Source organism: Condylura cristata, unplaced genomic scaffold, assembly GCF_000260355.1.
Source record: "Condylura cristata isolate star-nosed mole 26May11 unplaced genomic scaffold, ConCri1.0 scaffold00006, whole genome shotgun sequence".
Classification (NCBI taxonomy): Eukaryota; Metazoa; Chordata; class Mammalia; order Eulipotyphla; family Talpidae; genus Condylura; species Condylura cristata.
The window spans coordinates 28,353,854-28,370,862 of record NW_004567107.1 but is presented as its reverse complement, the minus strand read 5'-3'; the positions used below and the strand labels follow the sequence as shown (position 1 = coordinate 28,370,862).

At 34.8% G+C, this 17,009-nt stretch overlaps 1 protein-coding gene across 1 annotated transcript in view; it reads right to left on the bottom strand.

The window, feature by feature from the left end:
• Positions 1–17,009, bottom strand: part of KIF27 (kinesin family member 27) — a 62,046-nt gene that overhangs the window by 17,089 nt on the left and 27,948 nt on the right. The window contains exons 10-13 of the mRNA XM_012721126.1: positions 13,338–13,543; positions 9,912–10,109; positions 3,276–3,344; positions 308–484 (exon numbers count right to left, since the gene is read on the bottom strand). Coding sequence (XP_012576580.1) covers positions 308–484; positions 3,276–3,344; positions 9,912–10,109; positions 13,338–13,543 — 650 coding nt within the window. The remainder of the gene's footprint in view (positions 1–307; positions 485–3,275; positions 3,345–9,911; positions 10,110–13,337; positions 13,544–17,009) is intronic.

Sequence of the window (17,009 nt, the reverse complement as noted above, 5' to 3'; positions counted from 1 at the left end):
TAGTTAATGCCACTGAACTGTCCACTTAACAGTAATCAAAATGGTAAATTTTCTCTTTTACATATCTTACTACAATTGAAAGTAGCCTTAAAGAGTTAATGAATAAGTCATGTTGGTAAAGTATTTTCTTCAAAATTGCAACACATTGTATTGGTGGTGATTTGATAAGCAGTAATAAACAAAGGACACTGAATACCAGACTTTTCTTGGTTTCTAATTTTATAATGGTATGATTTACTTCTAAGAGAAAAAATCCTAGAATATATGTTTTAACAGCCAAAATCAAACAACATATTAAATAGAATACCTGACTAGATCGCAGCTTCTTATCTTCCAGGTGGTTCTTCTCTTGTAACAGAGCCTCCTTCTTAGAAAGTATAGCCTCCCGTTTCTTTAAGTCTTCTTGGAGTTCCTCTAATTCTTGGCGTTGGTTCAGAACTTTCTCTACTTCTTCATCTAACCATTTCTTTTGCTCATCCAACTTCTATATTAAAATTCAAGCAGTTATTTGTTTTTCCTACTGCCATAGACTTTATATGGTAATAACGTAATTGGCTGAAACACTTTAAAGAGCATTTGAAAGCTATCATTGAGAACAACCTTAATAGTGCTTCCATCCAAAAACATTAAGAAGTAGTTCTAGTAGTACATGGATGTACTGTTTAATAAGAAATTAAAATTTACTCCTTGAATGTATTAGAGATTCTGGAATATGTTTAGGCCGACAAAGAAAGAGCTGACAAGATTCTTTGAGTTAGTTCTGAGAGCATGCTGGTGGCCTATTCTCCATCAAAGACTTACACTGCTAGTTATTGAACCTCTTGGCTCTCCCACTTGTGCTCCTAGATTGATTGCAGAGACTGTTTCTCATTTCTCACACCCCACTGCCTGGTAACTGGCCTACCATAAAATGGTGAATGAATGAATGAATGAGTGCCTGATTCAATTAATTACTCAGTGAAGTGAGTATATGAATATACAAAGTGTAAGGTTTAAGACTGATAATGGAGCAAAGGAAATACAATTAGCATTCTAGCATGTCAACATCAAATGATTATAAAAAGTTATAATGAAGAGCTGGAGAGATCACCAAAACAAGTTTATTTGTACTCTCTTGAATTATGAAAACTCAAAAACTAGCACAAACAAAAATATGAGTGTAATATAACTATCCAAGATAAACTCTACCCATTGAACTATGGACACAGCCACCAAAACAGCTAGAAAACAAATCAATAGAGAATTATTTTCCAGGTCTTCTCAAACTTGATAAAAGACAATTTCTACAATCTATTCAAGCTCAAATGTCTATTCGAGACATTAAGACAGTGAATGTGCATGAGAAAAAGCAACGAAGATGGCCCTCCGTGGTGGTGCAACAGGTTAGGACGCAGCACTGCAAGCTAGATGCAGCAGCTTCAGTGTGAGTTCATTCCCTGCCTCGCCTAGGAGCTGATCCATGTGATGCAGCAGACCTCTCAGGTCTCACCCGAGCAGCGTACATGGTAGATTTGCCTATTCCGCTCCTCACTCTGTTTCTGGTGAACCCTGTCACTGCCTCTGCACTTCTAGCTTGTACCCCAGGGTTCTGTATGCATAAATAAATAAATCTTTTAAAAAATGAAGCACCATTAAAAAAGTTATTAAAAAAAGAAAAAGAGACCAAGATGGCCAAAGCAAGTAGATCCAGAACTATGCAATCTTCCATCCAGAACTAGGATAATATGGTCCTGTAAAGAACTGTGACATTTAAATAATATTGACATAAAAAATTATTCATGCTAAAGCTTTACAATTATGAGAAATAGGTAAAATACCCCAGAGTAATTAAACAAATACTATAGTTTTGTTATTTCAAATTATACCTTAAAAAGGCATATAGAAGACCCTATGAGCTCCAGCAATATTGAACTTTCTATATTTTTTGACTGTGTGTGAGGTTTGCAGTGATAACTCAGATTCTTTGTAAGTTCCATAACAACAAAAGGGAAACAAAAACAATTATGATTGTTGATACTGCTATGTACAGCCAACTTCTAAGTAGTAAGAGAAACAGAAGGTAGGATTGGTTCTGTCTGGGAAGTAGGAAAAATGTCACTGCTAATCTCACAGAACAGGTAATGTTTTAGCTGTGCTTTTTAAATGGGAAGAAGTCTGCTAACATAATCCAGGTTTGGGGCTAAACAATAGATTTTTCTGCATCTGGTATGATAAAAGTTATGATTTGTGCAATTCACTATATCTTAATAAGTTCTAAAAAATTTTGTCTTTTTTCTTTTCACAATAAGAGCTCCTATCATATAGTTCTAATTATAAATACCTTCTTATAAGAGTTTCTACTATAAGCTATTTGGACACAAATATTGATCGTGTTATAATCTTGTCCTTATTTTGTTTTGCAGCACTAAAAAGCATAAAGGTTTTGCTTTGTTGTTATTCGTAGCCCAATAACAGTCAATGTAAATTTTAGAAACTTTTTACTATTTGTTTAAAATGTACATTCTTAACATTTTGGAAAATGTTTCATTATTCTGTGCATGTTATTTCCAAGCAACTAAATGTCAATGAGAGAGGATTCTTTAACCAATTTCTAAAATATATTAGTAAAATAAAGACATAGAAATATATCTATGTCCTAAAATTTACTGTTAAAGTATATAAATTTTTCAGAATTAAGGTGACATAGTTACAAGTGAATATTATTAAGTTTTGAATGCAATGTTTCAGTAACAATGTGAGAATTTACATGAAATTAAAATTTTGTTTTCTTTAAATTCTATATTATAGATTTCATTAAACATGATGTTAAATGAATAGTTTTAAAATATACTACATGTGGTGCATAAACACAGGTTAAATGTGAATGGAGGGTTCCTATTTATGAATATATGTTTTTGTGGAAGTAAACAAGTCTTTACATGAGAATAAATACAATTTAGTGACCATGAATTTCATGTTTATATTCCATAACATTCCAATAAATCCATTTCTGCTCAAATAAGAATACAGCACATTTCTGGACAAGACAGTAATTTCTGTAATAACAATGGCTTTGAAGATATACTAGAAATTTTGCGCTGCAGTGGCAAATAAAATCTAGTCTTTATGAAAATTTCATTCAGAGTTCACAACTTTTTAACCTACATTTAAAATGACAAGCACTGGGAGGAACTGGGAAAAACTGGGAGTTTCTCCAGGAGAAACCCAGACACACTAAATAGGATCAACAAACCTGGAGCTGTTCTACTTCCCAATGAGCAGTTTCTCCTCCTCACCTTAACTGCATCCAAGTCCTCAGCCTCCAGTTTTAGATCTTCTTCCTGTTCTGTTTTTAACTTTAGTTCCTATAGAAAATGGAAATGAAATATATCACTTTTACTATCTGAACTACATTAAATACTTATAAAGATAATCACTTTCTTAACATTTACTTTCTTAGGTACTAAGAAGAATGGTACCTTATCTGACAAGAAAATAAAACAGACAAATAAAATAAACTTCACAGCAAAACTTGTGATTTACTGACAAAACTGTTTCTCAATGTTTGCAGGTATACACATTAGCACAAAATAGAGCAGAATTTATAATTATAAATGTGCTTTCTCTTCTGCCTTTCTGAGCTCATGCCATCACAGTTCATCCAAGGTACCCATCTGCCATGGGGACATTAGAATTAACTAGAAATGCAAAAAGAAATGTAATGCTGTTTCTGACATTCAAAAATCAGGTTTTGTTATATGAGAATAGCCTCACAAGACAGATCATGGTTCTATGAAGAATATTTTTCAAATCCATATACATAGTAAGAGTTAGACTACCCATCTCAATGCTCATGGTGCTTGGGATTCAGAGAGGATGCCACTGTCAAACACTAAGGCCTAGCAGGAATCAGCAAGGCAATGAAAAAAATGGGCCAATCCTTATATTATGGTCCACCCATATGGTGTAAACAGGGAAATTTAAAGTACTTAGAAATGCTTATAACAATTTGAGAAAATAACTTTATGTCTATTGAATCTAATGATTAAAAGATGGATTCTTATTTTTATTGCAAATTTTATTTTTTTTAGCTCATGTTTCTACTAACTAATGTTTTACAAATGTACTTGGCTATCACATGTAAATCATAAAGTAAAAACTATACCTTCCCCACAGGTAATTTCAAGAGTATTGATACAAAGGAAGTAAAAGGAAAGTCAACCATTTTCTAGTTCTGGAAATGGCAGAAAGGAGAAAATAAACAGTAAGCAGATGTGTGCCCAATTACTCTCTCTTGAGTTTTGGCCCATAAAGGATGTGTTAAATCAAGGGATGGCTGAGGGCAGAGTGAATACAGACTGCCAGGCAGAGGCCCCCACACACACGTGAGACTGCCCAGCTTTGCTGACAGAGCAGAAAAGGTCCAGAAAGTGAAATAACTATCTCCCCCTTCCTCAGGTGACATGGACCTTGAGCTTAGAACCAGTAGGGGGATCAGTTATCAGGGGGAACTGACACCAAAAATGAAAGACTGGTGACTGAACTAGCAAGCTAGATGGAAGGCCTATTATCTTCTACAGAGATTTAGAATGCTAATACAAGAGATAATGCCAAAGCTAAAAGCAAGACCAGACTACGAATTATACCAGCCAGGGGTTTTATAGGGATCATCAGGGGAAGGTAGACAAGGGAGAGCAGATTCCAGTAGATCATATCCATGAGTAAACTGAAACTCAGGTGATCCCTCTTAACTCCCATGATGCAATCAGAGCTACAGACCCAATGACCACATGTACTGTATTTTATCTTAGAGAAGTGGCTAAGAGCATAAGTATTCTTATTCAGAAGAGCTAATTAGTCAAAGGGAGTGTTCAAATGATCAAAGTAAGGTTTTAACAGACTGGGCATGTGGTTAGTTCCTACCGTATTTCTATCAATTATGACATGAATCATGAAAGGTTGTACAGTGGGAATGGTAATGAAGAAACCAGTCTGCTATAGGCTGAAAACATTTTCTATGCCCATCTGAGTTATAGCTGAGCAAGCCTGGACATTATTATCTTTACCACCCATTACCTTTTCATGTCTCCCTAGCTCTGCCTCACAGTTCTGTTTTAGCCCATCACAGTCACAGCAACTTCAGGATGCTGACATAAAGACATGGTATATTTGGAGCTGACTCTACTATTCCTGTTTTCCATATGTGCTATAAAAGTATACTGCAGTAGGTTGAATCCCCTCTATTACATGCTTGCTTTACACATTTTGCTATTAATTTGTCGGGGTTTTTCTATTTACCCTACTTAATCTCCACAGTAATCCTGTGAGAGAAGAAGAATTATAAACTCCACCTTATAGTGAGGATATTGGTGCTTAAAGAAGTAAAAGTACAAAATCACACGATGGCCCACAAGTTCAGAGGTTCCCATACCTTTTCCTCATAGCTCATCCTGGACTACAGTTAAGAACTGCTGCTCTAAGGTCAACCTATGTAGAAGTCATAGTATTTTTTGGGAATGGCCTAGTTAAATGAAAAATGGGTTAACGGTACTAGAAAGTTAGCCCCAAACAGAGGGTAAGATGTCCTTTAGGGCTTATGAGCATTTTTTGTTTGTTTTTTCATGAAGTAGTCTGGGGAAGATTGTTCCTTTTTCTGAAGTTTTCTACTGTTAATGGGTCCTTTCCCTACAGTGAGAGATTTTTCTAGAAGAAACTAAGTGCTCCAGATAGGAATGCAAAAAGTTTAAATTGTAGGTGGAGTTCCATTTCAGCAGACAATATACTCTGACCAAAAGTTTTTTTTTTTTCCCTAAGCATAGATTTAGAGAGTGCAATCTGTTGTTGATTTAAGGCATATTCAATGAGATGAGAAACTGACACGCGAAGACCTCAAGATGTGGGAGTAAAGACTTTGACAAAGATACGAGGTTACTGTCAGTGCAGATAAGAATTACACACAATCAAGATATTCAGAAGATATCAATATAATCTATAGGAATTAGTGGTTTATTCACTGGATATGGGATGAAAAAGAGATTAGAGACAAAGAGGACAGTACCCAACTGAGAAGAATGAAATGTACATTAGAAAGTTTTCCAAGTTTTTTTCCCCTATGAAAAAAGCAGGGAGGGGGCTTAGTGGGGTTGTAAATAAGGTAGATCAACTATAAGACAGCCCAATGAAGACTTCAGTGGCTAGATATAAGGATTCAGAGCTCCAAGGGCTAATCTGTAATTAACGATTAAATCTAGGAGTTGTCAGAATTTAACTGCAGCCATGGGAAAGAAGATGAAGTCACTCAGGACAGAGTAGAAAGCACAGGCTAGAGCCTTGATGAATTCCCAGGAATAACAGACTTAGTGCAGGATAAGCCAGCAAAGATGGAGAACAAGCAGTCAAATAGAGAAACAAAGGATAATTCACAAAAGGGAAAATATTTCAAGATGGAGTGAGTGATGAACTCTGTTGGATGCAAGTGAGGTTTTATGGAAAGGGCATTAGTGACAGAGCATTGAACTTCTAAAGAGCTTTGAAGTTCATGGTCAGGAGCTAGACACCAGACTGAAGAGAAGAAAAGGATGAGTGGGAGCAGAGGAAACAGAAGTGAACACAGTAAGCTTTTCTGAGAAGTTTATGAACTGGAAAGTGAAAGAAGAGCAACTGAAGGGAAAAAAGGGTTAAAGAAGGATAATTTTAGGATGAAGGAAAAATCTTAAGATGTTTAAAGAAATTAAGAGAAAAAATTGGGGGGAAAGGACAAAAAAGAATTAAATGAGGTAAAACACTTAAATGCTTAGTATAGTATTGACAGAAGATAAGTCATGCTGATTACTGCTGTAATTATGAAAGCAATTCTGCTCACAGTAACATCTAAAAAAATAAAACAAATGGGGCAAATTTAACCAAAGAGGTAAAATATTAGTACAGTAAAAATTACAAAATATTGCTGAAAGAAATTATAAGACATAAATAAATTGAAAAACTCCCTGTTCATGGAGAGGAAGGCTTAATTGATGTTGTCATGATTGTCAACAGCATCCTAAGAGATCCACATTTTTAATGCAACTCACATCAAAATCCAATGGCCTTTCTTACAAAAATGGAAAAGTCAGTCCTTAAATTCCTATGTAATTGCAAGGGGGCTCAAACAGCCAAAACAATCTCAAAAAAGAACAAAACTTACAATTTCTAAACTTATTACTCAAGTTTTACAGTATTCCAAACAGTATGGCACTGAGAATAAACATAGAAAATTGGAATAAAATTAAGAATTTACAAATAAATCCACACATCTTTGGCCAACAGATTTTTGTCAAGAGCATCAAGAATATTCCGTGAGAAAGAATAGTCTCTTTTAACAGATGGTGCTGAGACAAGCAAATTTCTACATGTAAAAGAATGAATTTGGAACTACCTCACTCCATATACAAAAATTAACTCAAAATGGATCAATGACCTACATATAAGAGCTAACACCAAAAAATTCTTAGAAGAAAACACATGAAAAAATCATTGTGACCTTAGCATTAACAATGGACTCTTAACTATCATACCAAAGCAAACGCAACAATAATAAAAGATAATCGGACTTCATAAAACTTATACTTTGATACATCAAAAAATATTATCCAGTAACTTTAAAGACAATGTACAGAACAGTAAAAAATATCTACAAATTATGTGTAGATAGGGCTTAATGTCCAGAGTTTACAACAAAAAGGCAAGCAATCCAATTAAAAACTAAATGACTTGAGGCCCTCCCTGGTGGCCTCAAGTCATTTAGTTAAAGCACTGCACTAAGAAGCTTAAGCCAACTCTGCATGAGTTCGATCCCTTCCTGCCCTGGAGATCCACAAAGCTGGCGTGGCAGACCTCTCCTGACCTGCCCGCTGCTCCCCTCAGCAGTGTACTTCATCGATCTGCCTGTTCTGCTCCCCACTCTGTTCCTGGTGAATCCTCTCACCCTCCACATCTCTGGCCTGTACCCTAGTTCTGTATGAATAAATAAATAAATCTTTAAAAAAAAAAAAGTAAATGACTTGAACAGACATTTCTCCAAAGAAGATCTATAAATAACCAATCAGCACACGAAGAGATACTCAACATCATCTGTCACCAGGGAAATGCCAATCACAACCAAATGAGATAGCCCTTCATGTGTATTTGGATGACAACAATAGAAAAGGAGAGAATAACTAGTGTTAGTGAAGATGTGAAGAAATTTAGAAACTTCATACATTGCTGGTAAAAATGATGCTTCCTATCTTAAGAATAGTTGCTATTTACTCAAAAAACTAAAAATAGAATAACCATATGATGCAGCAATTCCATTCCTAAGTATTTTAAGAGGAGGGTTTTCAACAGATACTGGTGTTACAATGTTTATCACATTATTCAAACGGTAGAAACAAGTCAAGTATCCGTCAATAGATTAACAAATAAACAAAATGTAGTATATGCATATATGGAAAATCATTCTACACTAAAAATGAGTGAAGTTCAGATACAAGCTCAAAAAGGTAACTGTGTGATCCTTGAAAAATGCTAAGTAAAATAAGGCAGACACAGGACAAATACTGTATTTCTCTTTTATGAAATATCTAGGAGAGGCAAATTAATAGAGTTTGATCAGAGGTTCCCAGGAACTGGGGAGGAAGAGGAATGAGCAATTTTTGCTTAATGGTTATAGAATACCTATTCGTGATGAAAATGTTTTATAAATAGATGGTAGTATGAGTTACACAATATTGTGAGAGTAATTAAGGCCTCTGAACTGTACACATAAACATGGTTAAAACGGTAAATTTCATTACTGCTTTGCCGCAGCTTATAAAAATTAATCCTGTAATATACCAAACCTACTGAGTTATATACTTTAAGTGGGTGAATTTCATGGTTTGTGAACTATCTTAATAAAGCTGTTTAAAAAACATAAAATAATATTTAAGTGCAAAATTGAGGTAACCAGAAGGAGAGGACATCAGAATGGGAGTGGAAGAGGAAAGGGCCCCAGTGGCTGGGGCTCTAGTGGAGGGCATAATGTAAATACACACTTGTATAGGTTAAAACCTATAACCCCCAAAGCAGATACAATGATGTAAACCAACTTCATTCCAATAAATATAATTTGAGAGGGAAAAAAAAAAAAAGAATGAGTAACTTGGCTTAAATATTCTTTAGGTTCCCTTCCATTACCAAATTCTGTGATTTTTTTTAAAGTCTGAGAAAAGATTATATTCTAAAATGGGTATCTCTGGGCTGCATACCTTGGGCTCAGCTTACCATTTCAATAGAATGCAGCCTGGCAGTACCACTAGCTAAATGTTACTACTGTCATAATCATTAGCAACAGCCCCTTCTTCAAAAACAAGGGTAAATGATTTTATCAATAAATGATCCAGTTAGGAAATGAGGATGCTGGGATTTGAACCTATGCTGGCCTAGCTCCAGAGCCCAGTGGATGTCAGTATTTCCTCCCCCATTTGCTATTCCCTAGAACTGCCAGGCATACAGACCTGATGATTCTTCTGCTCACTATAACCTGGTACATTTTTTTTCATGCAAGCACATGGATAATGCATGTCAAAGCATTTGAATGTGAAAAATCCTATTAAAATGTTAGCTTTTATTTAGAAAGTTGGCTTTATAATATTTATGTTTTTTGTCAAGACTCAACTAAAGGTAAGGCCCTATTAAAGAAACTGTATGACTATACTTTCTTACATGACATCAAATCCCTCAAGACAATACTTAGTATTCAATAAATAGTTTTTACTATGTAGATGAACAGAGCTTTAAATTGAATGAGGACAGCAAGGACAGGCCAAGGCTAGGTACCTCAAAAGCCAAGTGAATCAAGACCTTGGGCTTCATTATCTCTGAGCCATTTAACATCTCACATTATGTTTAGCAGGGAAGTATGACAATATTACTTTGATTTTTTGTTGATCCCGCTTAATTTCTGCATCCAGTTGCTTCCTTTTTTCATTTTCTTCTCGAAGCCTTTTTTGCAGCTGTACCTTTTGATATTTCATGTGATCTACATTCTGCTCTAGTTCATTAGCACGTTTCTCATTTTGAATGGACAATGATGCCAATTTCTTACTACTTTGTTGCTTCTTCTGTAAAACCTGGAATCATATGAAATATTTCAAAATGATAAACCGCATCTCATAAACCTCAAGCAAACTTTTCATTCAATGGTAAGAGTAAGAATTTTGATTAGGTTTGAATATGTTCACAATTGTTTATGTATTACTACTTTTATAACTGGGTGACCATCAAACTTTTCACCAGATATATATAAAGAATGATGACAGTTTCTGATGCTGGCAGCCAACCAACAGAATTGATCACTTTTGCTTTTATATGACTGTCTTAAAATTACATGTAAATATAAAAAAACACAAACCTAAACTTTTGTTTTTTAAAATCTCTTACATTTTCCCTGTCCTGTTTCCCAACACAAAATCAACCAATTTCTTAATTATCATCCAGAAATAATTTATATGCACAAAAATAACTTTATATACAAAATGGACTATTCTCCGCCTCCCTTTTTTTCCTACCAATTTATGTTTAAAGATTTTTTATTTATTTATGCATACAAGAACTTGTCTAGGACAAGTTCAGGGGATGAGAAGATTCACCAGAGACAGACTGCGCGGGGGTGTGGGGGCAGAACAAACAAACTGACTGAAATACACTGCTGAGGGGAGCAGCCAGCAAGACAGGAGAGGTCTGCTACACCATATGGGTCACTCATGCTGCAGTGGCTGTTATAGCTCGATTGCATTGAGACTTTAAACCCTGTACCACCAGGACAGCCCTTTTTCATACTTATTTTAGAGATGTTTTCACAAAGATTTGTTCTTGTATGACTGCATAGTATCTCCACTGTGCTCTTCTTTCATATATAGCTGTACCCAAACCATTAATCACTGAGTTCAGATGACCAAAATTGATAGTACTTTATTTCGGAGTGACCATCCATCATATTTACTATTTTAATTAATTTAAGCTTCCCCTTATTTGGCAGAAATTACCTATAGACATTTTTAAAGGCTTACCATACAGATAAAATTAATAGTGTTCTGATTAAATCCTGATCAAATAAACAAACATATCAGGCTTGAATTATGAGTTTTAGAATTATACCAAGTACCTCTTGGGAGATATTAACAAGTTAAGGTGAGGTCATTGGTGAATCATATAAACTACAATTAATTACTTCCTTTACTTCAGCAACAAATTGCTAATATAAACTCATTTTGTTTTAATTTTTAAACTATTCAATGCACAACAGCTTAGAATAGAGCTACTCAAAGCACTATCTGAGGACCAGCACCAGTCACAGACTATTGTCATCAGCCCGCTCCACTAGGAACACTATTAGATTCAGCTGACGTCGTTTCGTAGACTATTGAAGGAGGAAGCTGGGCCCCCACTTACCTTTATATTATGGTAGATCAATAAGGACAATCTATTGAGGGTACTTTGAGTATCACCAGTGGAGGCCACAAGCCTCCACAGATTCCCATACCTGAACTTGGACACTGATTTACCATTTATTTTTGACAGTAATTGCAATACTGAATCAACGATGATAATCTTAAATCATTTTAAAATAATTTTCACACAACACTGAAAACATTGGTATAAATACTGAAAATCTTAAATAGATTTTATTTTACACTTCTTCCACAAATAGTCAAAAGAGCATCTTTGTATAAAATATTACTGCAGCACATAACTATACCTAAAGACGTAAAGAATACAGATTTTAGATTTTTCTTATTAAAGACAACTTTAACTTTTAAAAATGGACACAATTTCATCATACCAATAAAACACAGTACTGCAACATTTCTGAATGGTATGAGATGCAAAAGTACTGAAAACTAGTATTGCCATCACACATGTGACTGAATTACCTCTAGACACCTTAGTTTCCTCATTTGTAAAATGGAGTAAATGTAGCCATTCTAAAGGATTAAATAATGACTAAATAATACATATGAAACATCTAAGAAGTGGCAACTATTACTTCCTTTCTTTTTTTAAAAATAATATAATAGTTTATTTTTTTATTTCCTTTCTTATCCCTGCTACCGACTTCATCTTTATCATCCCTATACCCATCAATCTTGCATGAATATGTTAAAGGCACAGAAATTTCTAAAACTACATGTGAAACCTGTTTCAGTTCTCCGCTGTATGAGAATTTCCTTTTGAGCTTAATTAAGTCCTGTTTCTTCTTGTTGTTATTACTGGAACTAGAATACTTTTATTATTTTTGTATAAATCATTTAATAGAGTTAACATTGGTTGTATCCTTTTTTCAATATCAGAATCCCTAGCAGAAAAGGATATGCAGCAAGAAAAATGGAAAAAAGATAGAACATCATAATCCATATACCCTGCTAATAACCTTTCACTTAATCTTTTTAATCTCAATATTGTAGTTGTGAGATATAGAAACTATATTTCATGAGTTCAATCCCCGACCAGGGAGCTAACCCACATACAGCACAGCAGGTCTCTCTGCTCTCCTCAGCAGTGTATTTCAGTTGTTTTGCCTGTTCTTCTCCCTATTCTGTCTCTGGTGAATCCTCTTAGACACACCATCAACTCCCGACCTAGACCCCAGTTCTTACATACATAACTAAATAAATCTTCAAAAAAACAAAAAAGTAATAAGAAAGGATTGATCCCAGACTCAGAAGTCAACTGCCAAGTGAAAAATCTGGATTCTGAAAAAGTCTGAAGGAAAGTGGAAACTGTAACATATACAACTACCTGTGAAAAGTTCAAACTTTCAAATGGCTTCTTTACACAAAATCTCTCTGTATGGAATATTTCTCACAGAAGAAATTTTTTAACTAAATCTTTTAATGTAGCTAATTTGAGACTATAGCTAAATCCAAGATTCGGAAATAAGGATGATTTGTAGTTAACTCATCCTTAGTTATTAACTTTTCATAAATGAACCTGCTATGGTTTCAGAAACAGTCTTGAAGTAGTTATCATTTACTGAGTGTGCAAAATTCCATACAGGTACTAGATGTTTTAGATACATTAATTAATAATCTTTTGTCCTTCAGAAAAGGACATTATTTCGGTGGTTCTCTGTATTTTTACCATGAGGTTATTGATAAAAAGATGAAAATAATGTACTTTCTGAATGAAGAAATGTAGTGCCCAGATTATAAATTATGTAAACCTACCAGCACTACCAAAAAGTAGCTATTTAGTATCTTTACTGGCAGAAACAGAAACTTACTTCCCTAACTAAATGAAAGAGTCTTCACATGCCAGGGGCCTTACATATGTTTACTGAATTATATTTTGAAAATTACCTGGACTCTAAGCTTTGCAGCATCCATCTTTTTACGGAACTCCTTCTGTAATTTTACTTTCAAAGCAATATCAGAAAGATGTTTGTTTTCCAATTCCTGTAGCTGCTTTTGTGTTTCAGATAATTCCACTCTCGCCTGTTCTGCTTCATGTTCAAGTTTTGTTACTTTCAGAGAATACTGTTTGCTTACAGATTTGGCATCCTTACCTTTATCATAAAAGTAAAAATACAGTTGTTACTAAATAGTTATTTAAAAAAAAAAAAAAAAAACAAAGTCAAACATCAAAAACATAAAATGCTCTGCTCTTAAAAATCTGGCTGGGTAATGTAACTCATACAGAGTTAAAAGTCCACATTCCTCACTCATCCCCACCAAACACAACTTGCAACTAGTTTCTTAATAATTGGTCTCATCTGGGCCCATGTAATCCTCGGGTTCGTCTTTTGTATTAAGTGTGACATTTCTGATCTTCTCAATTTGCAGTTTAGCTTAGCTGGCATTATAGTTTCAGTAAAAGGGCTATTTGACATTAGCCTTTGACTTCTTGCTTATTACATTCTGGCTTCCTGCTACCCAACAGCTATCTCTCTGAATGTTTGTTTGTTTTATTTTTACTATTACAAAAGAATTTAAACACATTGAAAGTAGGGAAATAACATAATCAACTCCTGTTACCCAGAGTCAAGAATTAGTAAGATTTGTGCCTCAATTGCTTCATTTGTGCTTGCTTTCTTTTAATTTCCTTAGAAATTATAAAGTAATCCCAGATGTCACATCATGTTACCTGTACACACTTTAATAAGCACCTATTCAAAATATGGGCATAAGCAAAACAGTCACTATATACCTAAAAATTATAATATCTAAACTGTCCTTACTCACTTCCCCAATTGTGTTAAAACATTTTTTTTAATTAGTTTTTTTTTAATCAGGATCCAAACTAGGTCCAGAATTACATGTAGTAAGAATCTTTTAATCTAGACTTGGCCTCCTCCTTTCTCATTCCACTGAACTTAAAAGATTTTTTTTAATTGAGGTGACATTGGTGTATAACATGATTTATATTATTATACCTCTATGGACATATGTTACTACATCATTGTCATCACAAAGGCACCCATAGTCTTCCACCACAGTCTGTTGTGTCTGCTCCACATTTTGCGCCCCATTCCACTCTGGTAGAGTCAATTCTACAGACTTCTAGAGTTGATTCAATTCTACAGACTTCTAGAGTTTGTTATTTGTTTGGTTTTGTTTTACTATATTCTATATATAAGTGACACTACCAACTATTTGTCTTTTTCCTTCTGATATATTTCCTCATATTCAGTTTCATCCACGTTGCAAATGACAAGAGTTTACCTGCTTTTCATAGCTGAGTAATATTTCACTGTGTAAACATATGCTATATACATATATCTTCCGAATCCACTCTACTTGGTTACAAAAAGAAAACAGGAAAAGTTCAAATGTGGAGACTAAACAAAATGCTTGTGAATAAATCCTGAATCAATGAAAAAATCAAAGGAGAAACAAAAAAATGATCTGGAGACCAACAAAAATAAAGAGACAAGCTATAGGTTGTATGGCTTAATGTAAAAGCAGTACTGAGAAGCAAATAAACAGGAACATAGAACAGCAGCAATAAACAAGCAAAGTTTCAAATAAAAAATTTAACTTTTCATTTGAAGAATAGGAAAAAAAGATGAGTGGATAAAGCCAAAAACTAAGATGGAAAAATTAAAAATTAGAGCAGAAATAAGTGAAATAAAAAGTATAAGACAACAGAAAAGATCAGTGAAACCAAGAGCTGATTCTTGGAAGGATAAACAGAGTTGATAAACCTATTACTGGTTCACAAAAATGAGGGGGGGGGGGGACCCAAATGAAAAGAATTATAAATAGAATAAACAATTATGAAATTTTTATGAAACAAAAGGTACCAAATAGCCAAAACAATAATGGAAGAAAAGGATAAAATGGAGGTGTTATTTCCCCTGACTATTACTATACTACACAGCAACAGTAACCAAAACAGTATGGTACTGGAAAAAAAATACAGACCAATGGGACAAACAGCTCAGAAATAAACCCACAAAAATACTAACTATAAATCTTTGACAAAGGAGCCATGACAATTAAATGGAGAAAGGAATGCCTCTTCAACAAATGGTACTGGAAAACATGAAAAAAAAAAAAAAAACAACTAAATCCATACAGAATGGCAACCTATGGACTGGAAGAAGGTATTAGCACATCAGATGTGCTAATTTCCAAAATATATAAAGTATATTAATTTCCAAAATATATAAAGTACCATAAACACAACAAAAATAATCCAATCAAAATGGACAGAAGATCTTCAGTCATACATTGTGAATTCATCTCCGACAGCAAGAAAATCAAGAAATAAAATGATTGGGAGTATATCAAACTAAAAAGATCCTGCACAGTGAATAAAACTATCACTAGAACAAAAAGACATCCTACTGCATAGGACAAAATATTTGCCATTCATACATACAACAAGGCACTAGAACCAACGAGACGGTATCCAAGATCTACAAAGAACTCATACAACTCTATAAAAGGTAAACAACGCAATCCAAAAGAGCTAAATAGGTACTTCTCCAAAAAAGATGTACAGATGGCCAACAGGCATATGAAAAAATGCTCATCATCACTTATCAGGAAAATACAAATTAAAACTACAATGCGATACCACCTCACACTTGTGAGAATGGCCCATGTCAAAAAAATAATCAAAAACAACAATAATGATAGGATGTGGAGAAAAAGGAACCCTTGTACACTACTGGTGGGAACGATACCTGTTAAAAAGGCCAGAAACAAGTGCTGGTGAGAAAGAGTGAAGAAAAAAGAACGCTTAGATGCTGTTGGTGGGAATGAAGACTGGTCCAGTTCCTATGGAAAACAGTATAGAGCTTTTAAAAATAGATCTACCATATGATCCAGCCATTCCATTCCTAGGTATCTACCCCATGAATATATGCACTCCTATGTTTGCTGCAAAACTATTTGTAATAGCCAAATCATGGAAATAACATGAAATTACCCAAATACAGATGAATCGATTAGGAAGATGTGTTGTATTTACACAGTAGGATACCACTCAGCTATTAAAAGAAAGATTAAACTATGACCTTCCCTGGTGGTGCAATGGGTTAAAGCATGGCATCATAAAGCGACCAGCAGCCAGGCTGCAGCACAAGTTTGATCCATGACCAGGGAGCTGATCCACATGGCATGGCAGATCTCTCCTGACCCATCCTCTGCTCCCCTCAGTGGTATATTTCAATCATTCCACCTGTTCTGCTCCCTATTAAATCTTTAAACTCTTGCTATTTGTGACACCATGGATGAAACCAGAGGAGATTGTGCTAAGTGAATAAGTCAGAAGAAGAAAAACAAATACCAGATGGTGTCACCTGTATGGGGAAATACAGAGGGAGAGAATCAGGTAAAACAAACAAATAAAAAATAACCCAGAGGGGCCCTCCCTGGTGGCGCAGCGGGTTAATGCATTGCAAAAGAAGCCTAAGCCACTTACTCACAAGTTCGATCCCCGCCTGCCCCGGAGGTGACCACATGGCGTGGCAGACCTCTCCTGACCCGCCCGCTGCTCCCCTCAGCAGTGTACTTCGTTGATCT